Raw genomic sequence first — 27,858 nt, 5'->3', positions numbered from 1 at the left:
TGCTGGGCATTCACAGCCAGAAACGTGCAGATCTAATTTCACCCAATTTCTATCCAAAACCACAAACCAAACTGTAAACTTACATTTTACTAATATTAGAATTAACGGAATGGTTTCATATTTTTTTGGGAACTACGCTTATTTGTTTCTAAGGGTTGGATGACAAGAATGATACAGTACCACTCTCATGCCTGAACTGCCGGGGTTTTCGCCACAGGAGCACCGTCACCGCTGTGTTAAAGAAGTGAAGGATTGAAAGGTTGACCTTGCACACTCTCAGCTTTTCCTCGCACATTTCCTGCGACAGGCTGCACACATTATTTATTCATGTTTAAAGACAGCCTGCGCGAGACATACCAACGGCCACATTCGCATTCCTGACGTCCAAACTGCAGTCGAACACATGTAATATAGGCTGAATAAATCTCCATATAGTGTTTGATTGGAATCCGTTGTGCATGTCAGCCTCGCCTGCTGCCAGGAGCAGCTGCAGGAAGCATATCAACAACTGGGCAAAGACAGAGAGAGGCGAGCCGGGGCTGACACTAATCCAGTAATTGGCTTGTGCCCATGTCGCTTATCAAAATAATTGACAGCATTTCTTTCTTTTTTTTACAGTTAGATGGTAGTGTTTCCCTGGTGTTACCCACTTTTGACTGTGCATCCAAACAATAATGAGATGTTTTGCTGTGGTTTCCCAAGAATATGGGTCTGGGTTAGACCCGACAGAACAATGTGGAATGAATATTTTAGCTGCATGATGCCATTTGATTTTTAGGCACGACGGGAAAACAATTTTTCCGAGATAATAACTATTTGTGCTGCAGGTGGATGTCACAGTCACAGTGGTTGCATTCATCTTCGACAGAGTCACTGTTCCTGAGGGTTGATGGGATAAAAAAACTATTTCACTTCATTTTTTATAAATATGACTGAGTTAAAGATGTAGATTGAACTCGTCTTTCCTTCAAGCGAACGGGCTTTGGAAAGTTATTCTTAAATAATTAGAAGCATCTAATCCCATAAGAGGGTCGGTTTTGCTTCGACATTTATAGCCTCATATCACATTTGAAGCTCCGCTAGGAAGGCTCTGGAAGAAATAACAACATTGTCATTATGTCCTTGAAACGCTCACGACCGATTGTGTTGTTGTTGTTGTTGTTGTTGTTGTTGTCGACATTTCAAAAAGGAAGGATATCGTTTTTTAAAAAGTCAGCATCAGGCTAAATCACTTGTTCCTTTTTTAAATTTTTTTTGTTGCAGTGTAGCCCAGTGCAAGGAGTCTCTAAAGACCCCAGAGGGTGGTACAGCAGCAGGGTGATTGACAGGACTTTGGCTGACTGTGGACCCTCCTTCCCAGCGTCTCCTCCTCCTCCAACTTCTCCCTCTCTCCCTCTGTTTGTCCTTAACGCACTCTCTCTCTCTCTCTCTCTCTCTCTCTCTTTCCCCCTCTCTCCCCCTCAATCGACTCGACACCGCCGACAGGGATGCAGCGAGGGCGCAGCGCAGCCTGAAAATGGCACCACCACGCGTCCTGTGGATCTATCCATCCCTCGCCCTGCTGTCCTCTCTGCTTCTTTTCCACGCGCTGTCGCCGTGCCGGGCCTTACGGAATTACCCGGAGAATGAAGGTGGGTGTCCCGGCGGGCTGTGCGAGACGAGTGAGATCATGGGCGACTTTGGGGGGGGGTGTTTTGCGCTGCGCCGGCGGACGCGCAGCGCCGCGTCCGCCGGGGAGAGCGCGCAGCGGAGCGGCGGCCACCGAAGTGCTCGGCTCGGTTATGAATGATGCATAGAGAAGAGGAGCGGAGCGAGAGAGGGGCAGAGGTGGATACAGAGGGAGAAGGGTAAACCCGTTCGTCACGTTTCTCTCTTTCGCGAGAATATCTGGAATTAAATGTGTAGGACATCGCTGACACGCTGACGACAGAGAGGGCTGAAGTGGACAACTCCACTTTCTGACATCAGGGGGAAAACAGAAAACAAAACAAAAAAAAGCTTCTTCACGTTGAATTCATCCGTGTTACTTGTTAATCTTGCAGTAAAGAATAGCCCAACTTGTAATGATTATGCCAAAACAACACTGACATCTCTGCCAGACTCCCCCTGAATTATACATATCTTCATTACAACACACTGATGGAGGCGTTTTCTCTACTGTGCACTGAAGCCCAAACTGCCCCGGTCGACAAATGAGGAGCGGCAATTACATTAAATTTGTCACAAGCTGCTGCAGAGCTTCTCCTGGTTATTGTATTAACATCGACCAATTAGCCAATGCATTTACTCACTAACTACTCCTGACTGCTCGGTGGACTGGGACAGGGGCGGGGGGCTGCCACCGAGAGGACCCTGCAGCACTGTCAGTGGAGAAAGGACCACAGACAGTGTTCATCGTTCACTGGTCTGTGAGGCACGCTGTTGCTGTGGGTTGTTTGAGTGTGAGGTGTTGTTTGGCTTGTTGGCTGTCTGACAGCGGTGTGACTGTATTGTCCTTCAGTGGATCGTTTCATTCCCCTCTTCTCCCCAAAGCTCCAGTCAGTCCACAAGGCTCCAACCCTGTCACCAGCTGCCTGATTTGCCGTTTCATTGATACCTTCTCTGTCTCTCCCTCTCTCGCTCACTCGCCATTGCCTGCACAATAGATTTGACAGTCAAATGATTCACGTTACACAGACGCGGCGGGCCACCCCGAGGTTTGACGGGACCTCCGGTCTCCGGCTGACTCGACAGGACGAGTGCGAGCTGAATGTATGTCACAGCCCCGAGGAGTTCGTGCAGAACCACAAAGCTCTGGAGGGACAGATATAGGCAGCGCGAGAGACCTAGGGGAAGCGTGGAGAAGCAGGAGGAGTGTGCTAACAGCAGGAGACAATGAGGGAGACACTAACACACTGTTGAAATATTCATGGAAATGAGCATGAGTGATGTAACCAACTGGAAGCCAAAGGAAACTCCTGTTGATTTGGACAAATGCGCAGCGGGCGTCTGTGAGTTGCGGTGCATCGTGTGTGTGTGTGTGTGTGTGTGTGTGTGTGTGTGTGTCACATGTTCAACATGAGAATTTTTAAGGTGACTGATAGGTCAAAGGTGTGTTCAGTACTAATACACACTTTTCACATGATCTGCCAGGCGTGTGTGTGTGTGTGTGTGTGTGTGTGTGTGCGCGCGTGCAGGGTGTGTGCATGTGCCCCAGTGGGACGGTAATCCAATGAAGCCATTTTTGTCAGCTGCTCTATGTTCTGCTTTTACCTTTCAGCCTGCCAGTTTTCCTGCTGTGACTGCACGCTTAGCTGAGGGACTGCTTTTCTTTGTGTTGCTGTGTGTGTGTGTGTGTCAGTACCTTGTGTTAGTCTATGAGTGTGCATATTCTCCACCCACGCATCTCGGCAGTCATGTTATTCCAGGAAATCCTCCCTCTGAGTCTGTCTAGTATAGCGGAGCGAGGCCGTCATAAAAGGAGATATTCAGCTCTCGAGGCTCAATTAAGAACACAGTCCCTTTGACAGAGCTGATAGTGTGAGCACGGAAACAGTGTTAAGCTGTCAACAGGCTTAGTTTACTACTGGAGCTATTGATCCGCTCCAAAATTGTTGGCATTTACAAGAAACACAGTTATGGGGTTGGACTGGAACACTGTGCTGTGGCAGAACTGCTTGAAATTGCTGCTAACTGGGGACTTGGGCACACGGTCTGAGCTGGAAATGGGTTCATTCACAAGTTGTTGTGACGGAGATCCTCTGAAGGTCCTCAACGGTAAAGGGAGGGGGCGAGGAGCGGGTGGGTTCGTGTGGGCCAGCAGAGGGAGCCCAACACACAACGTGTGAACCCTGAGGGCACACTGATGTACCAGCTGGGTGGATGCTCTCAGGTCTCTGCTTGGTTCTTTTTTTGTCCTCATCTGGCCGACTCCCACCTCATCCCTTCTTTACCCTATCGTCCCAACCCAGTGGACCGACAATTGTCTTCTCTTTATTGGTTATTTCTTCGCACCTGCTTTTCCCCCTCTTGTGCAGAACCGTGCTGGGGAACGGAGCAGATTATCACTCCGTTCTATTTTTCCATATCTAAATATACCTCCTCAAGCCTAGAAAACCAAAGAAGCATGATTGGAGGTTTACGCTTCCTTCAGCTGCAACTGGATGTTGATTAGAATATACTTATAGAGGTGAATTCATGTTTTAACTCCAAATTTTGCCTGAAATCTGAGCACAGAGTTTATGTCGAGTTTTTAGGTTTTCAGGTTTACTGTGATCTGTAATTGGTCTTGCAACCACACGTTCAGTCTTTTTTTATAGGACCGGCCTCTGGGTTGCTGGGTGGGAAACTGCTGTATTGCTTCATAAGGTTAACATGAGGGTGAGCAGTGAGGCAAGCATATGTAGAGCATGCCCTCTACTTACACACACACACACACACACACACACACACACACACACACACACACACTTCTTATGATTCACACAAGATCCTGACTGTGGCATAATGTTGGGTTAAAGGTCTTCTCTGGTTTAATTGCTTTAATCTATAATGGTTGCTTGTAGTTATCGGCAGAGCCATATCTCACAAAGTGTGTGCGTGTGCGAGCGTGTGCATGTGTGTGCGCGAGAGATATTGCTCTGCTCCCATGTAACAACTGTGACCTTGGACAGAAGAGGACATAGATCTTCGCTCTCGTCAGAGAGCAACAGAGAGACAGCAAGCGCGAGCACCCGTCTGCTTTTCCTACCACCTCCTCTTCTCCATTTCCTATCTGCCTCCTCTTGGCCTCCGCCACTCTCACCTTGGTTGTTTTACCACTTGTCGTCTCATTTTCTTTCCTTCTCTCTCTCTCTGGCTCTTTTCCCTGATCGTCAACAGTTGGACAGGAGTCGTGAGCCACTGTTTGTTCTCTGTAACAAGGTTGAGCTTCTATGTCGGCTCAAAACTGGCCCCTACACAAGCACAAATGAGTGTATGAGCACACACACACGTGCACGCGCGCACGCACACACGCACACTCTCACCCTACCCTAATGTATGGCTGCGGGGCAGTTTGGTGGTCTTGGTCTGGAGAATAGTGTCACGTATTCCCGGGGCTGGCTGATTGATGGGGTTATAAATACAGCTCAGTGACAGAGAAGGATTCTGCTGTGTGGGCTTCACCTCATGGATTCAGTGTGTATGTGTGTGTGTGTGTGTGTGTGTGTGTGTGTGTGTGTGTGTGTGTGTGTGTGTGTGTGAGAGAGAGAGACACACAAAGAGACTCAGATCATAAATAAAAGACGAAAAGACAGATCCACAAGAGAGAATCTGTGAGACAAAAGTGAGAAAGCAGGAAAAAAGGACAAAGACAGAGACGCAGTTCAAGACAAACTGAGTAACCCAACCACCTCTCCGTGCTCCGCTGAGCAGAGTGCCAATAACTGCACCCACAGAGCCGTTGTGTTGTACTTGATGGTGGTCTGTGCTCGCTGAAAACGGTTTCTTATTCCGCACAGCCAATTGAAAATCAGTTCATTTGGGGTACTGCAAAAAATAAAATCAACGTGTCGTGTCACGTCTGTTGGTGCTCAAACTGTCCCGTCGTTATTGTGAGGGGAAGTCGCTGCACTCAGTCGAAACACCGGATATTAAATAAGCGAGAGTTAGAAAGTTCCAGAAATTTCTTGAAATGTTGGACTGAGAAAACTGTTCAGGTCAAATCAAAGAAAAGCATCTGGGATATATTTATGCGTATGTATATGATCATGGCATGCATAAGTTTACTTTCTTCACGATGTTAGCAATTGTAAACAAAACCTCACTGGCTTTTTGGAGTGCACTTAGAGATTCAATATTATATAGACAGTGTGCACTGTATTTCATTTCTACAAGCTGCCCTGCAAGAAAGCGACTGATATGTAACACACATTATTTCAGTTCCCTTAGTGAGAGCGAACGTGTGTGTGTGTGTGTGTGTGTGTGTGTGTGTTAACCAGCTGGAATAAAACTCGGAACAGTTTTTATGCCCGGGTGATTCCCGTCAGATGCAGAGCTCATTAATGTCACAGGAAGTCTTCCCTCAGTGTGTGATGTCTGAAGTGAAGTTTGGATGTAAGTGGGCCTCCCCCTCCTCTACCGCCATGTCTGCTGACCCCTGCCCCCCTCTGAACCAGCCCTTAACTGCTGGTCAAGTCACTGATCACTGGGCCTTGGCCACTGTCTAACACACACACACACACGCACACACGCACACACACACACACACACACACACACACACACACACTCTCTAATTTCTCCCTTTCCTTGTTCCCGCTCACTGCCCCTTCTCGTCCACATGCACCACCCAGCCCTGCAACTTCTGACCTTTTTATTCAGCTAAATTGAATTCCGTTGTTTCCTTACCTCCACCCCCACCCTCTCTCTCCCTCTCTCTGTCTGTGTGTCTCCCTCTCTCTTTCTGCTTCTCTTTTGTTGTTTGCTCTGCGGGTTTGGCTCGTGCCACGACAGCGACAGGCTGCATTAGGCAGCTTCACAGACAAACAGTCCGAGGACTTGGGTCAGCTGTGGGATACGTTTGCTGACCAGTGCTCCAATCCTTTTCACTGCTGATGAACGGCTGTGAAGGTATCACGAGCACAAAACACATGAAAACCTGGGCTTCAATTTTACCGTGAGAAAATACTGTACACATGCTGGTTCTCGCAGATCGCAATGTTCAGGAAGGAAAGAGCTCCTCAGAGGCAGAAGCACATTAAAGTTGTTCACATCTTTTAAACTTGACTAAGATCTTTCAACAACTCCCACCAAAGCAACTGCATAAACTTGGAGGTGGTGGATTATAAAATAACATAATCATTTTCCAACAGACATATTGTATTCTGGTTGAGGGGTTCTTGTCTGCCTGTCTCCTCTATGGACATTTTATCGTGTATTAGCTGAAACCTGAGAAGGTTTGCCAGATAAAATTGAACAGCAGCAAACAAGGCCACGCTTACAATAATATGTCTGTTGTTTTGCTCACACAATTCCCCCCTGACATGTTCTGCTGTACATCCTCCCGCCCTCGTGCTTTTTGGCCTCAGTGTTTCGCTAGTTGAACTTGATCCGTCTGTTTACTACTCCATGCCGTCCACATTAGTGTAAATTGGTTTAAGTTGATTTTTATGGAGGCAGCCAGACAATTACTGTATATGTGTGGTATCGACAGGCACTGAGGTGTGTCTGTGTGTGTCTGTGTGTGTGTGTGCACTGTGTGTGTGTGTCTGTGTGTGTGTGTGTGTGTGTGTATAATACATGTTGAATGTGTGTGTATCAACAGTAAACTGTCTCAGCACACTTTTATCTGACATGTGAGTTCCTATCCGTCTCCACTGCCGAGGCTCACTCCAGAGATTCCAAGCCAATTTACCCTCCTGTGACCAACCACTGTGTGACAGCTGCGTGTGTGTGTGTGTGTGTGCGCTCGCCCCATCAGAGAAAATGTCTTCAGAGCTAGCAGAGCACAAAAAAGGTGGAAGTCACACAAGAGAAACATACACTCGAGGGGGAATGTTTTCGAGAAACAAAGCTGTCCCGTGTCTTACTAAGAAACAAAGCCTTACCTGTCATTGCTCATTCACTCTACTCACTCCTCACTAGTTATTTTAATGCAGTTTTGGTGGGATGCATCACAGTTTGAGCAGACGTGGAGCTGTCTGCGGTTTCATTTCTGAATTCACAAATGCCTGTGTGTGTGTGTGTGTGTGTGTGTGTGTGTACACGTGTTGCTGTTTGCCCTTGATGAGTCGTTGTCATACTGGTGGAAGAAGCTTATTTAAAAAGTGTTGGGATCTGACTGGGTGTCACAGTTCAACATTGTAAGCATTCAACCAGCATGTGCATAAAACACACACACACACACACACACACACACACACACACACACACACACACACACACACACACCCTAGAGCCTCTTCAAGCGACAAACTAGGGCAGTACTCCTGTCATTGTCTGTCAGAATGGCATCTTCACTCCTCTTCCACTTCTTACAGCGTGTGAAGAAATAACAGAGTAGGCTTGTACCTTCTGCCTCAGTGGTGGTGGTGGTGGGGGTCTCAATGAGGTACAGTTCGTCACAAACATGAATATTTTCATGAAAATATTCCTGTTCTGTGCTCAATCTGCCTTTTGGGTTGCCAGGTCTGTTTTCAGGGCTGTAGAGAATAAGGTTTTCAATAAACCATGCGCATTCCTTTAAAAAAAAAATCACTTTACTAAAGCAGCGGCATTGGAAAAGAGCCTCTTCACATTTTTTCCCAGTAGCGTTTTGATGTTGCAGATGTTATCGTGACTCGTTTTTACCTGAATTTGGATTAGATTTGTCTCACATTGCATCTGTCTTATACATGAAAATCCAACCTCACAGCTTAGACGTATATGCAGTCATGCGGACATATTTACTTGTTTGTCTTTTTTTCTTCCACTAGTTTGCCTGTCTAATGTGAATGGTCTCCCTCACTGTACAGGTCTTGTGAGAGTAAACTACACAAAAGTAGATGATAAAAAGTGATGACAGCTGGTTTGCAAATTTCTTCTGATCCAGATATGAAGAATTTGATTAAGGCTGATTAATGTCTATACCACTTATCACAACTCTATTTTAAACATGTATCAACCACTTTGGTGTAAAGTATCTCTGTATATATGATTGATAAACATTATCCAGGTTTCTGATCGTGTCTTTTTTAAACCTTTTTTGTCTATACAATTATATTTATGTAAATATCATTTTTTTAAACTTTGTTTTTCAGTTGAAAGGCAAATTATTGAGTTGTATTCATTGCTTTTATAATTTGTCAGACATCTGATAGTGCAGATGCCTAATTGTTCCACAGAATCATCTTTTACCTTCAGTGATCATTTTTATAGCAATAAAGGCTACAGTGCAACTATGTAGATCGAGGGTGCTCAACACTGTTGAAGTGGAAGTTTATTTTATTTTTGTATTTTTAAGCATAGAGGATCAGCACCAACAGTTCTCTGAACGGGTTGTCAAAGAGCAGGAGCAATGGAACTGAATTCAAAATAAAGATGAAATTATTCGTAGGCACTTTGAATTTGCAGACAGCGATCACACTTGCTGAAGAATAACTTTTCACTTCATAATCATGATTCCACCTCATTCCAACAAAAAAAATCACAGTGAAAAGTGAAATACGCCCATCTCATGGGAAACACACCCGACTGAACGTGCAAACAGAGAAAATATGTGATGACGAATGTATGCAGTAGACTTCTGTAAATGCAGATACATTGAAATGCGGAAACATTCTCTTTTTTGAGATAGGATGGGAAGGATATTCAGCCGCATAGAACTTCAACAAAGTGAACAGAGGATGAGAGCGCAGATGGAAGGAGACAACTAGAGGAAAAGCGACGGACTGAGAGCCTCTGGTGGTTTGTGGATGAGTGGAGAGCGGACTGATGGAAAGACAGCATGAGAGGAAGAGCAGCAGTGTTCGTACGACACTAGTTTGCTCCCAAAGTTCAGAGCGCAACTCTTCTCACTCCTTCATCCTGCTCTCCATCGGCCCGTTTGTTGCCCTGACAACACCCTCACTCGTTGAACTGCAATCTCAGTGGAGTGGAGGCAGGAGTGTGTGTGTGTGTGTGTGTGTGTGTGCACTTGCGTACAGTTGTATATTAGGGCAGAGTAAGTTATCTACACTGCAACTGTCTGTTAGTCTTTTTTTCTCTTGTCTCAAGGGGATTTCAGTCTCAGTGGTTTTGTCTTTCTGATGAACCTCATATAGTTCAACCTTTTGGGGAACACGCCTATCTTTTCTTTCAGAGAATTAGATGAGATCAGCGTCTCATTTGCCATTTTCTCTTCCCTTTCTATTACTGGAGGATTTTTTTTTCTCGTCACAAGGGGGATGTGCAAACTGGATCGCTGTAACGCGTAGTTGTCAGCATTTTTTAAAGGAGGAACACACAACAACATCCTGGTGTCGGGGAACATAAGACCTGGGTGGAAATGGGTTTGAGCTGATCTGCACTTTTTTAAAGGAAAAATAAAAATGGGGCTTACGTTCAAAATGAGTGAGACACAAAAGCAGCGAGGCTCATGCAAGCAGGGTCAGCAAGCCCCTCCGCTATCTGCCCATTTAAAATTCAACATTTTCTGCTGTGAGCAGAAAAAGATCTTATGAACTCATTATGTAGTCACATATTGTACGCTTTATTGAGTCGGCATGGTGGTCTTATTGTGCAGCCTTTTCTCTTTGTGGCACTGGCACCATCTTAGGTTGTGTGTTTGTCAGTTTTAGCGTGTGAATGCGAGTGTGTGTAAGCATCCCGGGTCCCTTTGTGTGCCAGTCTGGCTGTTGGCAGTGCCGACTGATTCTTGGCAGGTGGATCACAGCTTCTCGCAGCCCAGCTGAAGAGCAGAGGAGGAGAGGGGGGGGGGGTGACAGAGAGGCATGAGCAGGAAGAGAAGGAAAGAGAGAGGAAGACAGGGAGAGACAGACACTCCAGACGGAGAGAAAAGAGGAGTGAGGAGCAAAATAGACACATCCAGAAGGAGATGGAGAGACAAAGGAGAAGAAAAATGTTTCACGTCTTCCACACATGGCTATAGGTGCAGTCTCAGCAGTTGTACCGTATTTGTACAGGAATTTGTGAACGACAAATTCACAGCCCCCCCCCCCCCCTTTCCCCTCCTCGGCTCTCGTTCTCATAATGTAAAACCTCACAGTTTGGTGCTGAAAATCGATAAGACAGCATGTCTCCCTGTAACCAAACAGCTCTCGCAGTAATCAGGCCACGTGTGTGCATGTATGGATCTGTGCATTTGTGCGCTGTGATGGAAGCTCAGGAAATAATAGAAGGAGTGTTCATGCGTGAATTGGTTTGTGTGAAAGGGGGATTTTTAGACGGAAAAGCTGGGGGAAGCCACGGCAATAGAGAGATTTTGTTTCTTTTTTCAATCGTTGTCACTAAGTGCTGAAATTTGGAACATGCTCCACTGTGAGATATCATGTTCATCTGATCGTGTATGTGTGTGTGTGTGTGTGTGTGTGTGTGTGTGTGTGTGTGTGTGTGTGTGCGTGTGTGTGTGCAAGAGAGAGAGACTTGTCATTAGATCGAACATGAGCCTGGCTTGAGTGACTGAGTGATGAGCTTGGTGTTTTTGTTCCGGGCCAAAGCAGGCTTAGATTACACACACACACACACACACACACACACACACACACATGAACGCACGCATGCACGCGAAGGCCATATCCCATGAGAAGAAAGAGAGGGTGAGAGCATTTAAAGCTGGATGGACAGAAATATAGAAGTTCATTGCTAAAGGAAGGCTTTGTTTTTTCTTAATTTCTCTGTTTTCTACCTCTTTGACAACACACACACACACACACACACACGCACGCACGCACGCACGCAAGCACACACACACACACACACACACACACACACACACACACACAGCCTATACTGTATGCATACTCGCAGTGTCAGCAGACAGGAAGCTATAGCAAATACATTATTGATGAGTCCAGTCATTGATTACAAGTGATAAGTGGTATTGACAGGAGGTGTGAGGAGAAGAGAAAAAGTGTCAATGTGTAGGTTTTATGTATGTGTGCGTTTTCCCAGCGGGCTGCAAAATGGCTTTAGAACATGTAATGGCCTCAGTAACACCAGGCAGTTCTGCGAGGCAAGTTTCTACATAATGAGAGACTTCACATGCAAAAAAAAAATGCAGAGAAAAGAGGAACAGTGGAGGGGGATACAGAGAACTGGAAGATCTTTTTGCGTTCCAGATTTCCTGACTGAAAACAGCACTAGAGTAAGTCGGACAATATTTCTGTAAAGTTTTTCACTGCTTTAAGTACAAGTCTCCATTTTACCCTACAAATATCTTGAAATCTATACAAATATAATCAAAAGTATATGTAAGCCTAGATACTAGTGTGGAAAAGTATGTACGAAAGGCAGTACAGCAATAAATAGTCACAAATATTATAACTGGCATAATTGAGTGAATGTGAAACAAGCTATTTTGCTAAATGCCACATACCAGTTAATAGGTAGCTTTTATCTCTGAGCAGTGTGTGTGTGTGTGTGTGCGTGTACACCTGTCTGTCAGGTCCTGAAATCACATATTATTAAGCTATTATCTCCTATTTCTGTACGCCGCTCAAATGCACATGAACTGCGAAAAATGTGGTCTAAACGGTGTTTTGTTTCTCTGAACACACACGCGGACCGGAGGCCGCCCCTGACCATTTGCTGCTCAGCATCTCTCCTCTGCCTCATCCCTCTCATTTAATCTTTGGCTCTCTCACCTCAGCTCTTCTACGCAGCCGTTCTCTCTCTCTCTCTCTCTCTCTCTCTCTCTCTCTCTCTCTCTCTCTTTCTCTGTGCTTCATTACACCAAGTGCACTATTTTCTGGCTGTTTTTCTCACGCAGACGCGGCCGTGTGCGAGCGCGCCCACACGCGCGCAGATATGTGTGCCATTGCGCGCGCATACGCACGCATATATACACCGATGCAGCATGACATGCCTCCCTGCTGTCACGGTGTGCTGAGCTGAGGAGAATGGCTGGGTTCTAGTTATCGCTGATGAACAGCATGAGCGCGAGAGGAAGAGGAAAAAGAGAGAGAGAAAGACAGGAAAAGAGGAGGCTGGGCCAATTTTACAGTTTCTTTGTGACACCTACAGGCAGTTTGGATACACAGAGGGGCTTGTAAACAGGCACTTTCTACCTCTCTCAATTGAGTGATTAGTCTCATTCACATTCGGGAGGGCAAACTGTGTTCTCCTTTTACTCTGGAATAGGACTTTCCACTTCACTGCTGTCACCTTGTGAAAATGGAGGGAGTATGCCAGTGTCCGACTTTAAAGTGATGCCCTCAGTTTAAACTGTGACAGGTCAGTGACTCGGATGTGTGATCTGGGATCTGTGGATTGAAAGCATAGAGTGGGTTCAAAGATTCCAATAGCGGGACGATAACCTGTGAGAGCGAGAGAGAAGAGGGAGATAAGCAGCAGTCTCTGCAGATGGATACTATTTGAATATTGATGGTCAGCGGTGTTGAGGGCTTGATTAGGACCTGACTGAGCCAAGCTTCAAGAAACACACACACACACGCAAACACACTCACAAGTGACACACACACTGTCTCCATGACTTCAGAGGACAATTGACTTACAATAATTTCTTGGAGACTTACTCTAACCTTGACCCTAACTACTACTTGCCCAATCCAAACCACAACCTGAACCTAACCTGAAAACCGCTCTTCCCTTTATTGGGACCCCCACCAGGCTGACAGGTCACCTTACTGTGACTTTGTAAACAGGTTTAGGTCCCCACAACATGAGGAGTAACAGGAGCACAAACACACACGCAGTCGGAGAACCTCGCTCCAGAGTCTGAGCAGGTTTTCATTATGCCTCCCGCCGGTCAACCTGCCACCTTCTCACTTTTCATTCTCGCCTTCCTGCATCCTTCCTCCACTTTCTCCTGTCACACACCGGAGATCACACACGGGACACGTGTGCAATTCGAACCACATGTGCACATTCATCCTATACCTTTGCACTAGGGCGAGATTCTCCAATTGAAGTGACATTTCAGAGATCTTTTTGTAGTTGCAGTATTAAATATTGAGCATACTGTACAAGTGAATAGTACAAATGTGGTTTAATAAATCCCCCTTGCAATTATTCTGACATTGTTTGAACCCTCCTGAAAACATGTCAATATTGAAATCCATACGGTGTGATGACAGCGTCTTCTCTCCTTCAGGAAGAGAGAGGTTTTCGGGTGGGGTGTCAGTTTTATGTTAAAGATGTAAATGTAACTATAAATATATTCTCTTGCTTTGGTATCTTGATGCCGTTTCACTGACAGACGTTTGTGTCCCCCTGAACCGAAACAGCTGCAGCACAACCGCAGCAATCGTACAGTTGAAATTATAGGTTCACCACTGCTTGAGATTCCACTGCCGTTGTGCTCCAACACAACAAAACACACCCTCGTATAAAACAGGGAAACATCTCGGCGTTTTTATACGGGAAGTTTACGACATAATGTCATGCGATGCACAGCTCTATGTGAGGCAGTAAATTCTTCACGCTGGATATGGAAACGCATTCTCATGACTTTTAGGAAACCGGGACGAAGGAATGAAAAGTGACTGTGACAGTTTTTTTTTTTTCACTATGTTAACATGCTTTTTTCTCTCCTCTGTGTTTTTTGCAGTGACGTTGCTGGACTCCATGTCGGCTCTGGCTGACCTGGGCTGGGAGGCTTACCCTAATGAGGGGGTGAGTACATGCAGCACAACACCAACACACAACGCAAATCCTCATCTCTTCCTGTTGGATCTGGCGCCAAAAGTATAAATCGGATTCACAACTAGCGGGTTGTGTTGACTCGCTTCATTTTATTTTCGGGGGAACAGACAGGGCCTCGGAGCTGGCGGCGGCGCTGGAGTGTGTGTTTTAAGAGTGCACTGGGTTCTTCAGCGCTCCATGCTAAATCGGGAGTCTGCAGGGGGAATTTACAAATTATTTCTGCTGCGCTGAAAACGCCGTGGCACCGGAGCCTCCATTTATTCCGGGTTGTGATTTTCGGAATGGAGTGAAGGGACGGGGTGGAGGGGCAGATATTCTTACACAAGCGGAGTTGATGTGTACACGTTGTGTCGTTTGCATGTGTGTGCGTGTGTGTGTGTGTGTGTGTGTGTATGGGCCGTTATATAACTAGCCCTTTGCAGGTATAGGGACCAAGCGAGTGCAGCCAGCATGAATCAGAAAACGACAACAGAGAAGTGAGAGGAGAGGAAGAGGGTGAGAGTGCAGAGAGGAAGAGCGTTTATTCAATAAAGAAATAAGAGCGGGATCTGTATGTCACTCCAGCATTAGAGCTGTTGAATGGCACTGAATTAATTCCATTTCCCCTTGAGTCACACTTCCTCTCCACTATTCAGCGTCAGTGTGTTAAATTGCAGGATGCCACACGCGGTTTCATGGTTGTGTGCAGCGGAGGAGAGGCAGCTGAAGCTAAGCAAGGTTGTTTTCTCATGCAATCAAGGGTATCAAGTTCACTTAATTGAAATGCGACGATTGTGTGGCCATATTGTGGATGTTTGTGTACGTTTTCACTGAGGCCCCTTACAGACGAGCAGGATGTGTGCCATCTGTGGCTAAGCCGAAAGGTCCCGTCTAAGTCTGCAAAGCAGAGTGCACAAGAAAATACGCTTCAGTTGGGGTTCGCTTGATCATGGCTCAGAAAAGCACATGTGTTGTTGGTTTACCCTCAAAGACGTGTGTTGGCTAGAAAAGTGAAATATATATGATAAACTCCATCCTGTATATCTTTATTCATGAACTGTCAGCGTACAGGGGATCTGCCGTCTCCTTCCTGACTGAGTGGGTACAGAAGCTGAGAGGAGACTGGCTCTATGGGCCTCCGCACAACCTAAATAAACTACGGCGGCATCAGCTGAGACATGGGAAAAGCGTTTTGTTTTAGTGTCTCTTCTTTTGGGGGCCGAGGCACGGGCTTTATCAGCGGTTTTATCTGACAAAAGGAAATAATTAAATTGGTTAAAGCTGGTTAAGGTTTTTTTCCCTTTCCTGCTCGTTCTCAATTTGTGTGTACATTGTGGTACAAGAAGCCGATGGTATCTTCCTGCCCCGTTTGTTTTTTCATTCGTTCATTCGCTGCCAGTAGAAAGAGACAAATGCAAAAGGTTACATTGTATGGAATCACCAGCTGCTCCTGCCTCTTCAGTTTGCTCAGACTCTGCCTGGAAATAAAAGTTGTTTTTCTCATGAACAGCCAGAAGGCCAACAGGCTTAGAGCAACTCAAACAAAACAAAAAAAGTACAGTATGTGTCAATGTTTAAACGTTACTACAACATTTTGTAGTCCCAATCAATTGTGACATCCTATAGTCACTTCTATAAAATCGAATGGCGATTCGAGAAATCTCACAGTAATGTCTCCCGTAAAATCCCAAACCATCCCAGGGTTTTACTCTTCCAGGAGCAGTTTCAACTAAACAAATGTAAGGATACGTTTAAGGAGAAGCATAGGCCTTGCAGTGTCACGTCAATGCTTAATTTATATCTTTTGTTCTTGAAGCTCTTACATTTTTAAGTGAGGGGTAGCGTACGTCATCTGCTGCACACATCCCTGGCTGCTCATTGGTCAGACAGAGACTGCACCTGCTGGGCTAAGCAGATCCTTATTCTGTGTTGACATAAAGTCAACGCCATTGCCTCGAACATTACGCCCGTGTTAATATGCGGAGGATGGCCACGTATTGTGAAGCTCCTATAGGAAATCTAATGCAGCCTACATTAGATTTGTCCCAGAGGTAGCTGGGCTTCAGCGGCTAATTCTTCATTAAAAGCAGGTCTGTGCAACGGGATCCCATTTGGTCAGCAATTTTCATGTTTTTAAATATTGCAGTGAGAAACTGCAGAAACTGTTTTAAATCAGGTGGGCTGAGGATGACAAGCTCTCACTGCTCACAACCTTTGCTGAAAATAGAGTTCTTAGTGTGGCCTTGTGAAACTAAACAGGATCTTTCTACTCACCATTCTTGGACAAACAGTCCCTTTTTTATTCAGCATGTAAAACTCTGGTCAATGTTTCTCCTTCTGTGCCATATAAAAACGGCTGTGTGTCTCAAAATGGATGTGGTAATGTTTTATTGACGGGACTTCTCCTTGGATCTAATGGAAAGGAGCAGATAGGGGACAGAGAGTGATGGAGTGAGAGAGGGAAGGTACCAAGGCTTATGTTTCATATCAAGGGGATTATCTAGTTGACCCTTGAACCTCAAACCTGTGGATTGGACTCAGCGAGAGGCAATTCCCACCAATCTAAGACCGCTGTCTATGTGAGTTAGTCCAAAACCACACTTGACCCTTGAAGGTCACGACTAATCCAAGCAGTGCCGGGTCGGATGTGCCTGAGAGTGGAGCGACCCACTTCTGTCACCGGGCAGGGGTGTTCCTCATGAGGGACACAAAACAGAACATCTTAATGATGTTTGAAAATGGGAGGCCCCGCAGCATCGCCACTGCCCCAGTGGCAGGCCCCCCACCCCTTCTTTTTCTTCATCTTCCATCTCTGTTTTCCCCTCCCCACCCGTCCTCCACTACACCACCCTCACCAGGCCGGAGTTTGGAGGCCAATTATGTCCTCGTAGGTGGACCCATCAGATGATTGCAGGAGGAGGGATATTATGCTTAAGCTGGTGAATGGTTGAACTTAAACCCCGATCTGACGTCTCTGCTTCACTTCAAAGCAATCAAGCGGGCTCCGTGCTGATTGGCTGAGGTGATCGAGGGTTTAGGGAGGAGGGTTTCATTCCGAATGTTAATTAGCGTTCAGCCTGAACCAACACCGGCAACAGTTTTCATTGTGTATGTGTGTGTGTGCGCGCGCGCGTGTGTGTGTGTGTTTGAGGAAGGAAGAGGGCTTAATCTCTTCAGCCTATCCAAACATTGTCCCTCTTGTGTTTTTGGTAGATTTGCTCTCAAGCGGCTGGTGTATCATTTGCAAACGCCCAGGCGAGCAGGTTGCTTTCATGATCATAAACACACCTGCGCTTCACACCGGGCAAAAGTGACAATGAACAGACCATCGCCAACATGGGAAACAAGTCACTCGCTAGGAAGTGGCAGTAATCCAGCCACTCCAAACTCTGCCTACAAAGAAATAAACAAAGACATCATAAAGCCCTCTTTATCCCTCAATGAGTATTCCCATAAATGCTTTAATCACCACTCCCCGGGGACTCAGCTTTGTGTGTGTGTGTGTGTGTGTGTGTGTGTGTGTGTGTGTGTGTGTGTGTGTGTGTGTGTGTGTGCGTGCGCAACGGTCCTGTGATGTCCGACTGGTCCCAGCTCTGCACAGATGGGTCTATTTAGCTGCCAGGCGCGCCTGTAATTTACCAACATTCATTCATCTCTCCTCTTCTCTCTCTCTCTCTCTCTCTCTCTCTCTCTCTCTCTCTCTCTCTCTCTCTTTCTCCCTCCGTCTGGTGTTTTGTTCTTTTAATTGAATCGAGTGTGGTTGATCTAAACGACTCGCAGTCGTTGTGTGTGTACAATGTCAAGCAAGATTCCAGTGACACAACCCCCTTATATATAATCTTCAAACTCTGAACTGGCTGTCAGGGACATTTGTGTCAGCTGACTGCAGGAGCTTAAACAATCTCCTCCTCCTCCTCCTCCTCCTCCTCCTCCTCCTCCTCCTCCTCCATCTTCTCCGTCCCCTGTTTCTTCTACTTTTTTCTTCTCTGTTTCTGTAGTTCAGAGACTGTTGGGTCAGAATCAAGAGTGAGAGTTGGTTTTGTTCGAGCTCCATTCATACACAGTAAACGTTGCATTGGAGGCTGTGGAGTTTAAAAGCATTGAGCGTGAGCTGGAGAAATGTGTGGGGTTATTTTTTTATTCAGATCCGTTTTAGTGCTCAGGACTTGGAGGTGAAATGCGTCAAGCTCCTGCCGGGTTGTTGGGCCGTCACATCAGATTAAACCTCGAGAAGCCAACCTTAGCTCGGACTTGTCTGGAAGTTTCTCTTTGCCCTTTTCGTTGCTTTCTTTGCATTTTATATGCCTGTCTTCTCCCTTTTCTTTGTCCTTCTTTACGTGTTTCTCTTGGCCTCACGCTCCATCAACGAATCTGGTTTCATTCGAATATTCGGACACGTTTGGGATGACCTCTGTGGGTCTAGTTCTGCTTGTGTGCATGCTTCAGTGCATGCAGGTGTGTATGCACATGTGAGTGTGTGTATACAGTATGTGTTTATACTATTACGTGTTGTATGAACACGTATTATGTGTTTACATGGTTGGACTCCTGTGAGGTCACGTGCTAATCAATTGGGAGCTTAAAGCTTCTTCAGTATTAAGATGATGACAGGAGCTCTGAACATAGATGGCGGTCCTCTCATCCCTCACCACAAACTCAGCCAGTGTGTGTGTGTGTGTGTGCACGTGCTTATGCATGCGTGAATCCTGTTAGCTTCCCCCAATATGAATCTGATATTTTGAGACTGAAACCACAATGGTTTATATTCCGTTCCTTTAAGGAATACAAATGTTCTTTCTCTTTGTGTGTCGATATGTGTGTGCGCCTTCATTTGTGTGTGTGTCTGTGTGAGTGTGTGTGAGTGTGTGTGTGTGTGTGTTTGCTCTGATAGAAATGTTTTCCTGCTCATGCGAGAAGTGTTCTCAATTACTGCCTTAGTCAGAAGTGGAAACAGATGGTAGCAGATGACGGGAGACAAAGTAGCTCTGTCCTACCTACTCCCTCTTTCTGCGTGTGTGTCTCTCTCTCATACACAAATATATATGCACTCTTAAGCACTAAATCACCCATTCACTTTAGGAAAACATGCTCACTCTGTGCACACGTGCAACATAGACAAAGACGGTCCTTCAGTCACCTTGACACAGATCATCACTCATATTCACCCAGACATGAGCGTGCATGAAAACAGAACACGCACGCTCAGTGTTGGTTTGCACCAAACCACAGTTCAGTGAACTAAGGCCCAGTTCCCCATAAGCAATACTTGGACTGAGATATGCTTTGTCCATTGACTAGAGATGAAGTGGGATGATCCTGCAGCCGAGTGGTGCGGTTGTCAAGTCGAACGTCACTCTAAACGAGCTGCACGTCCACTTGGACTTTGATCCGAAAGTTACGTTCTCCTTCGCCCATACTTTACTCTACTATACTTTACTCTAATCTACTTTAATCTTTTTCATCATCAGAAATTTAACAACGCAGGATAAACCCCTTGACATCCATCATCCCGTTTTCGGGATGGTCCCACAGGCTTACAAATGGGAAACAGAACAATATAAGGGACAATAATGAGTTACAAAACCACCAGAAAACAAAATAACAAAATAAAATGTAAAACAATGCCTGGAGCGATACACAACACTAGAATTTACTTTTTATGTAACAAGATTTATCTGTGATTTCAAATAGAGTCCAGAATCAATCCATACACCAAGATATTGATTGATTTTTCCCCGCTCACACCCCTTGCAAGTATTTTTCCTCTCTTTCTTTCCTCCTTCCCTTTCTTTAATCCTGCTTCTGTCTCTGTACTCCAAAAAAACGGATTCTGATGAATGTGAAAGATCCAACATCTGCTAACTAAAATATATATTATATTACATATTATAATAAACATAGTTTATCTTTCTCATCTAATTGCACTGTGCTTTGTTTCCTTCCTCCCTCCACCTCTCACTCTCAGTGGGAGGAGATCAGCGTGATGGATGAGAGGAACACTCCAATGAGGACCTACCAGGTGTGTAACGTCATGGAGGCCAACCAGAACAACTGGCTGAGGACGCGCCACATCAGCAGGGAAGGGGCGCAGCGCGTCTACATCGAAATCAAGTTCACCCTGAGGGACTGTAATAGCCTGCCCGGGGTCCCGGGCACTTGCAAAGAGGTACGCATCACTTAAGACACACACACACACACACACAGAATTTTCCTTTTATTCTTTTTCTATTTATTTGAGATCTGTAGCAAGTTTAATATGAAACATGGTGAAGACAGAAATAGTTTGGAGTCTGGGGTTTGTCGCCTCTGTCATCCTTAAGATATTCTCTGACTATGCAGTGCCCCCCGTCTGTGGAATAAAACTGAGTTAAATAATTGAATCAGTATTTTCTTCACTCCTCAAATATATAATTTAGGAGACACGTAGTGTATTTATCATGAAAACGTAAGATTAATTGGATCACAAATTTACAAATTGGAACAAATTCACCCTGCAGCACCCGCGATGCCAACTTTGTTTAGGGTGCGTAGCTAATCAACTAAAGCAGCAAATTAACTTTAATGACGAATCTCTGCCTTTCCAATTAAACCTGCCCAATCTTCACATTCAATCTGATACAATTACACTGTACTGTTTGTTTTTGCTGCAGCAGAAAATGTCAACACTTACTGTATCAATCATGCGGAGAAAGCAAATGAACATTAAATTGGCGATGAGGAAGGATCTTTGTGCCAGAATATGGATGATTCCACGGCATTTTGCTCATGGTAACAAAAGGTCTTAGTTTTTGATTGACCTGTAATTATAGCTTTATATTATGAACATTATACTACATCAGACTGCAAAAGGCTTTTTAAATATCTTTTTTTATTATTTCATCTTTTTGTCTTTTTCATACAATACACACTCAGCACAAACACACACACACACACACACACACACACACACACACACACACACTAAGAAGCACACTTTGATGACTGATGAATAGATAAATAGACAAAAGCTGGGAAAAGAATGACATGAGAGAATAGCCGCAGATTGAAATTGACCATGCTCTGATTCTGGCTCCACGTACATTTTAACTTATGATATATATATTTTTTCTTTTACTGCCCCGCCCCCCCCATTGTCTCATATCAGCCTGTTATCACCGCTCCGCTGTATTAATTTCTCTCTACGTTGTCTGCTCCCTGCTCCCTTTTCACTCTCATTGCATCTCCAGAACGAGCGGTGGCGATAATAGGAGACAGTATAGAGCTGTGCATGAAAGTGCAGACAGTGTTACTAAATGGCCACTGAGACAGAGGGACTGAGATTTGAAGAGGAGCAGCAAAATATAGGCGGAGATCTGTGGGAGCCTTGTAAAAAGTTTTTCATGTTTATCTGATCGTCTGTAAAGACTGAGACAGATGAAGCAGTTTTCTAGAAGTTGAAGGTTGATGTGTTCTGTGTTTGTCTCGCAGACATTCAACATGTTCTACTACGAGTCCAACAATGCAAACCTGTGGTTCATCAAGGAGAGCCAGTATGTCAAGATTGATACTATTGCCGCAGATGAGAGCTTTACACAGGTATGGGCACACAAACACACACACACACACACACACACACACACACACACACACACACACACACACACACACACATACTAGCATGTCCTGTTTATATGATATGCAAAAATACACTGCAGTAAAGGTAGGGCATTAGAAAAATGCATAATACTGCAAGAAAAACGTTTTCCAAATTGGCCATTTAATTTTCACTAAGTGAATGTGATCAGTTCTTATTTTGGCTCCTCTGTTTGTATTTGGCCATTTGATCCGGTGATAAAAGAGTTGCATTCCAAAATAGGATATTTACCATTTGCCACATACCCTGAGGAAATGAATCAGGGTTTGGATGTGGGTTGTATTTAAACTTTGAAAAGTTATCTTTTTCCATTCGCTTGCAAAATTGTCAGGATTTTGAGGACATCGCAGTCGGAGACTTTGAGGCAACATTTAACCTAAATACAATGACTTTGTCATCTTGGTACTTCTTGGATTGAGGATAAATAGACAATTGAAAAATGATCAGAATATTAGTAAAATTATTTTCCCTTTGTCCACAGGTGGACGTCGGTGACCGAGTCATGAAGCTAAACACGGAAGTGCGCGACATCAGCAACCTGAGCAAAAAGGGGTTTTACCTGGCCTTCCAGGACCTGGGCGCATGTATCGCGCTGGTCTCTGTCAGGGTCTTCTACAAGAAGTGCCCCCTCACTGTGCTCAACCTGGCCCAGTTCCCCGACACGATAACGGGAGGAGACACGGCGCTGGTGGAGGTCCACGGCGTGTGTGTGAATGCCTCCGAGGAGTTCGAGGCTCCCAAGATGTACTGCAGTGCAGACGGAGGCTGGCTGGTTCCCATCGGGAGATGTGTGTGCAAACCGGGCTTCGAGGAGAACAAGGACGTCTGCCAGCGTGAGTGGGGGGAATTCGCAGGCGGGGGGGGACGTAAGTGTGGGAATGTGTGTGTGTGTTTGCTTGAGTGAAATAGAGCAAGCGCAGGACACAACTCTGCTTTCATGCTTTTGCTTTAGGAGAATTATTGCACAATTTACACCTGGGTGCATGTTTTGCAGTGGGTATCAGTGCATGCGTAGGTCTCATAAAGGTTGGCCATCTGATATGAAATTTAGTGTCCGAGAATGTGAAATTCCTCAACAGCGTACAAAAGTGCTCTCATCAACAAAACACAGCATGTGTGTGTGTGCGTACGTCCTTGAGGATCGTGTGTATGCAGGAACATATCATCGGTGAATTTGTGGTGAAATCAAGGATGTGGGCGTGTGTCATCATGGCGTGGGTGTCACAACGGTGACTTTTATACAGCTCGCAACACTGTGAGGATATTTCTCACAAAGGAAAGGGTAGGAGTTGCTTTGAGGCATCTCCTCTGTTTTTTCCCGTGTGTGTGTGTGTGTGTGTGTGTATGTTTGTGTGTGAGATAGAGGTGAATATTTAATTTTCCCTGCTGAGCGGAGGAAAGTGGCACGAGTGTGCGCGAGGAGGTGCTTGTTGATGTGTGTTGGTGTTGTCGGAGGAGAGGAAAAGGGATGCCTTAGGAAGCAGATCATTGAGTCGTAAAGCTCCACAGATGGTGTGTGCCGTGTCTGTGTGTGTATGCATTTGAGTGAGCAAGCTGCATGAGACTCACAGCGTCACCTGGCCCCTACGGGCTCACTTCCTCCCCCGAAAAGAAAATGGAATCATAGATATTCATCACCGCAAACTTGGAATCGGAGCACATAATGCAATTTCAGTTGTTTGGGAGGAGCGGCAGCCAAGATACCCAGAAAACTTGGCAGTCGGGCCTTGGAGACAAGTGAATAAGAACAAGCTGTACTCTGCAGTTTGCAGACTGGTAATGTGCACAGATTGTGGCGGAACTCTGGCTGCATCTCAATCATGGAACACAGACTGTTGAGCTACATGCATGTCTGGTAAATCGACACGCTGCGTTTATTCGAGAGGAGATCTCAAATGATTTCACTTGTGTAGGTCAATGTCACATTATTGAAACTTTATGTAAAGCCAGTCTGACGCAGCAGAGCGGTTGACCTCGGTGATCTCCATGACCTCATCAGTCTGCTCCCCGAGTCTTATCACTCCGCGGAGAATAAATAGAGCGATGTAAGCGTGTTTCACAAGCTGGCTTCGACTCAATAACACTGACGCTTGTGTGTACGTGCATGTGCGCTGCAGTCGTGTGCAGAAGTAACGATGAAGTCTTATTGACGGTCCTGAGGGCAGAGGTCAGGGGATATATGTGTCCCTTTTCTAACGAGGTATGGTCACTACAGATGTGGTGTGTGTGTGTGTGTGTGTGTGTGTGTGTGTGTGTGTGTGTGTGTGTGTGTGTGTGTGTGTGTGTGTGTGTGTGTGGAAAACGGGGGTCTGGTGTCTTCAGCACAGACAGGACCGCCAGGATTTGGGTTTCACTTCATCTCAAGGCAGATCTCACTCTGGAAACAATCAAAAAGCATTTTAATTCCACTGTGGTGAAACGAAACTTCTCCGCCACAGGGTTGTCTGCGCCACCTACTCAGTATTAGGAAAAACATTTTTGCGGGAACTTGGGAAGGATTTGCACAGCAATGAGCTGGAGAACTTGCCGTCCCGTGTATGACATGTGTCGGTTGCCAAATTGACACCCTGGAAACCGGCTTTGTTTCGGGGGTCTTGGTTATGTCGCCTGCACGTGTCTAACGTTCATTTATTGTTCCCCAATAATTTCCCTTAGCCAACTAATGCGACTGCATCTGTAATCAGCCGGCTGCTAACAAAGGCACGAGAGGACACAGAGGAGCACAACGACCCATTGCGTTGCGCTTTAATGTGTCCCAGAGAGAACAAGAGCCGGGCTTTTAAAGAGTCCGCTCAGCGCTCCGCGTCAGCTCCAGACAAAAGGTTCCTGCCCTGACAGGCTGAGGGTCTTCCATAGGGAAAACACACTCTGCTAATGCATTTAAATCACCCTCTCGTTTGCTGTCACACAAAGAGATGAAGAGGTGAGGTGGGGGAGAGAGGACTGTGTGTGTGTGTGTGGGGGGGGGCATTTGTAATTATTACCATCGTGCAGGTGAACAAGCCTTTCCACCGACGGCGTGAATCCTCTCTCTTGTTCCCTTTGTGTGCGTTTTCTTCTTCTTTTGTGCCATTTAGCGGCTCTGCTCCTCTTTGTTTTCCAGATCTAATGTTCTGTGTGAGTCTTTTCAGTGTTTTGGCCTCCCCGTCCTCCTCTTTTTGTCTCTCTCTCTCTCCCTCTCTCTCTCTATCTCTCTCTCTCTCTCTCTCTCTCTCTCTCTCGGTGTGAGGCGCTAATGGAATCATTACTAGCTCTCTGTGTTAGACAAACACCAGACACCTCCAATTACTGCCTTTTTTTCACTCGATCTCTGGCTCTCTTTCCCCTCCTCGCTGCTATTTTCTGACCTTGCTCTGGCGTCTGCTTTTATAATGGGACTGTTCTCCACACCCTCTCCGTCTACAATCCCCCCATTTTGCTCCTCACCCATCTCTTCTGATTTTGTCTTCCCTTTTCCACCTCTCCATTTTTCCCTCCGTCTCCCCGTCCTCCCCCTCGCAGCACTCATCTCCCCTGTCCGCTCTCGTTAAACATTTATGGATCACGGGTTCATCTTTCTCGTTTTCTATTTTTCCCACCGCTGCTTGCCTCTTGTCGCCCAAAGTGAGGTGTGAACATGTTTTGTTGTCGAACAAAAAAAAAAGAGAAAGTGGCAACAGACAAAGTGAGTTTGCCAGGAAATGCAGCAGCAACACTCCACTAGGTTGTGACAGAAGCTACCGGCAGTTTTGACAGTGATGTCAAATTGAAATGTGGTTTTGCTTATTGTGAACACATTTGATTTGAGTTCCTGAAGACTTGTCCTGAAAGGTCCACTCACATCTGAGCAGCATTAGAGATGACAGTGTTCCATGTCAACCCAGGTGACTGTTGTAATTCTCAGCCACACACACAAGGCCACATGTTCAGCTGACCTGCTGTGCTACTGTTGTCACACAGGAACTCTGGAAGATGTCCGGAAAACGGAGTATTCCCTGGAGCACAGGAGGCAGGACATGAAAATAATTCCACTGCGGGAAGCAGTGTTTTCGTTTACAGGCCTCAACACTCGCTCGCTGTGAATTCTCCGGAGATTTCCCGGCTTTTTCGCGTAAATCTGTGTTCTCATACGTGCAAAGCCCCTCTGGACGATTCAAAAGAAGATGCCTGGAATTCGGTGCATGTCTGAATGCAGCTTCACAGACTCAATGGCTCAATTGACTGGAATGAAATAAACTACATGTGTTCAATATAACTTGGACTCTACCTGTGGAGAGTGTGGCAGACTGTGTGGCGCACTGGACTCAGTACTTGTTTGTTGGATCAACACACTGGATTTGGTCTATTCATGGCCTTAGGTGACAGTAACACGGTGTCATTCTTTTTGTGTTGTTTCATTCACCTTTTGGCTTTTGTGTGTTTTAAACTAAACACACTACTGCTCCCATCCTTTTTCTCAATCACATGCAATCATACTCATCTGCTTTGTCACCACTGGAGTTGCATAATCTCTCTCTCCTATCAAAAAATCTCTTTCTCTAATGGATATTCTCTCTCTCTCCGTCTCTGTCCGTCACAAACATTTGCACGCCCTTGTCACTTCTCCTCCTCCTCGTCTCTCTCTCTACTCCACGCAGGCAGAGGCCTCTGTCTGTGCAGCCAAAGCCCCCCCGCCTCGTAAGCTCTTGTGCTTTCTTTCCTCTCTGTGTCTTGGTCTCTTGTGCATTCTGTCTCTGCTCCCCCTCTCTGTCTCTGTCTGCCCCTGTTCCCTCTGCCCCCTCCATTTCCACCCTGCACTCCTTCGCCCTCTCCCGCTGCCTCTGTCTCCCAGCTGGTAGAGGATGTAGTGAATTCTCCTCTCAAACCTCCCCTGCTTTAAGCCCCAGAGGTACATGCTGAAGGGCAGGGGTGTGTGTCGGGTGTACGTGTGGCAGTGACCAAGTGTGTGTGTGTGTGTGTGTGTGTGTGTGTGTGTGTGTGTGTGTCTGACAGCACCAATTACTGCCTCAGATGCCTGAGAGATGGAGGAGACGGAGTGGAGAAGGACAGACACCTGTCACCTCAACACAAGTTCTCTTGCTCTCATCTCCTCTCTCTCTCTCCCCCCTCAGCGGGCAAAAGTAATATAGGTCAGCGTGACATGTCTGTCCGTCCGCCGGCTCTACCTGTCTAATGGTCTCCTTCTTCCCCTTTTTCTTCTCATTCATTTGTCTGTTTGACGCTGCCAGTATGTGAAGAAGAAGAAGAAGCTTGTTCTGCGAGAGGAACTTTTCAAAAGCCACACCACATTCCTCAAACTGATTCCACGTAGCTCGTCCGCTGTTCTTTCACCCTTCAGGTTGGACTAAAACCAAAGTGTGAATCACTGAGGAACAAAAAGTCCAATGTGCGTCCAATGCGGCGCGAATCGCCTTGTCAACTCTGTGTTTATTTGGAACTCTGTCAATGCAGATACTTCTGGTTTTCAAATGTAAAGAAATACAGTTGTTAGGCATCAGGGGAACGCACACTTGGAGAATCCACTTGAACTGTTATTGTATATTTGCTCTTTCTGAGAATGAGATAAGGTGTTTCAATCAATCTGTGCATCAAAGGAATAGTTCAACATTTCGGAAAAATATGCTCGTCATTAGACGATAAGACTGATACCACTTTGTACAGTAAATATGAAGCTGTAGTCCACATCTGTTTAGCTTAGGCTTGGCTGGGTAACAAAATAAAGCTCACTTACTATTTATTATATTATCAAGTTCAGTTGTACCTGTGCCAGACTACTTCTGAAGTCTTGTCATGGTGAGGTTGCCAGGTTTGGTACCATTGTGCCTACGCGGAGATCAAAATCAAATCTGTGCAGACACTCAAAGCAAAATAGCTCCAATGTGGAACTATTCCTTTGAGGCGAAGCCATGTAACCTTTAATCCCGGCGAACATCACTTCACACCGCT

The 27,858-nt window shown here is 45.7% G+C and overlaps 1 protein-coding gene across 3 annotated transcripts in view; it reads left to right on the top strand.

The window, feature by feature from the left end:
* The first annotated feature begins 1,447 nt into the window (after positions 1-1,447).
* Positions 1,448-27,858, top strand: part of epha4b (eph receptor A4b) — a 78,146-nt gene continuing 51,735 nt past the window's right edge. For 2 of the 3 annotated variants that reach the window (XM_047332198.1, XM_035635867.2), the window contains exons 1-5: positions 1,448-1,631; positions 14,227-14,291; positions 20,266-20,466; positions 21,768-21,875; positions 22,415-22,766. In XM_047332198.1, the coding sequence (XP_047188154.1) occupies positions 1,517-1,631; positions 14,227-14,291; positions 20,266-20,466; positions 21,768-21,875; positions 22,415-22,766 (841 nt within the window). In that variant the 5' untranslated portion in view covers positions 1,448-1,516. The remainder of the gene's footprint in view (positions 1,632-14,226; positions 14,292-20,265; positions 20,467-21,767; positions 21,876-22,414; positions 22,767-27,858) is intronic. The other variant, XM_047332197.1, reaches the window with a different exon arrangement.

Source organism: Scophthalmus maximus, chromosome 5 (assembly GCF_022379125.1).
Source record: "Scophthalmus maximus strain ysfricsl-2021 chromosome 5, ASM2237912v1, whole genome shotgun sequence".
Taxonomy (NCBI): domain Eukaryota; kingdom Metazoa; phylum Chordata; class Actinopteri; order Pleuronectiformes; family Scophthalmidae; genus Scophthalmus; species Scophthalmus maximus.
This window is presented reverse-complemented; position numbering and strand designations above follow the sequence as displayed.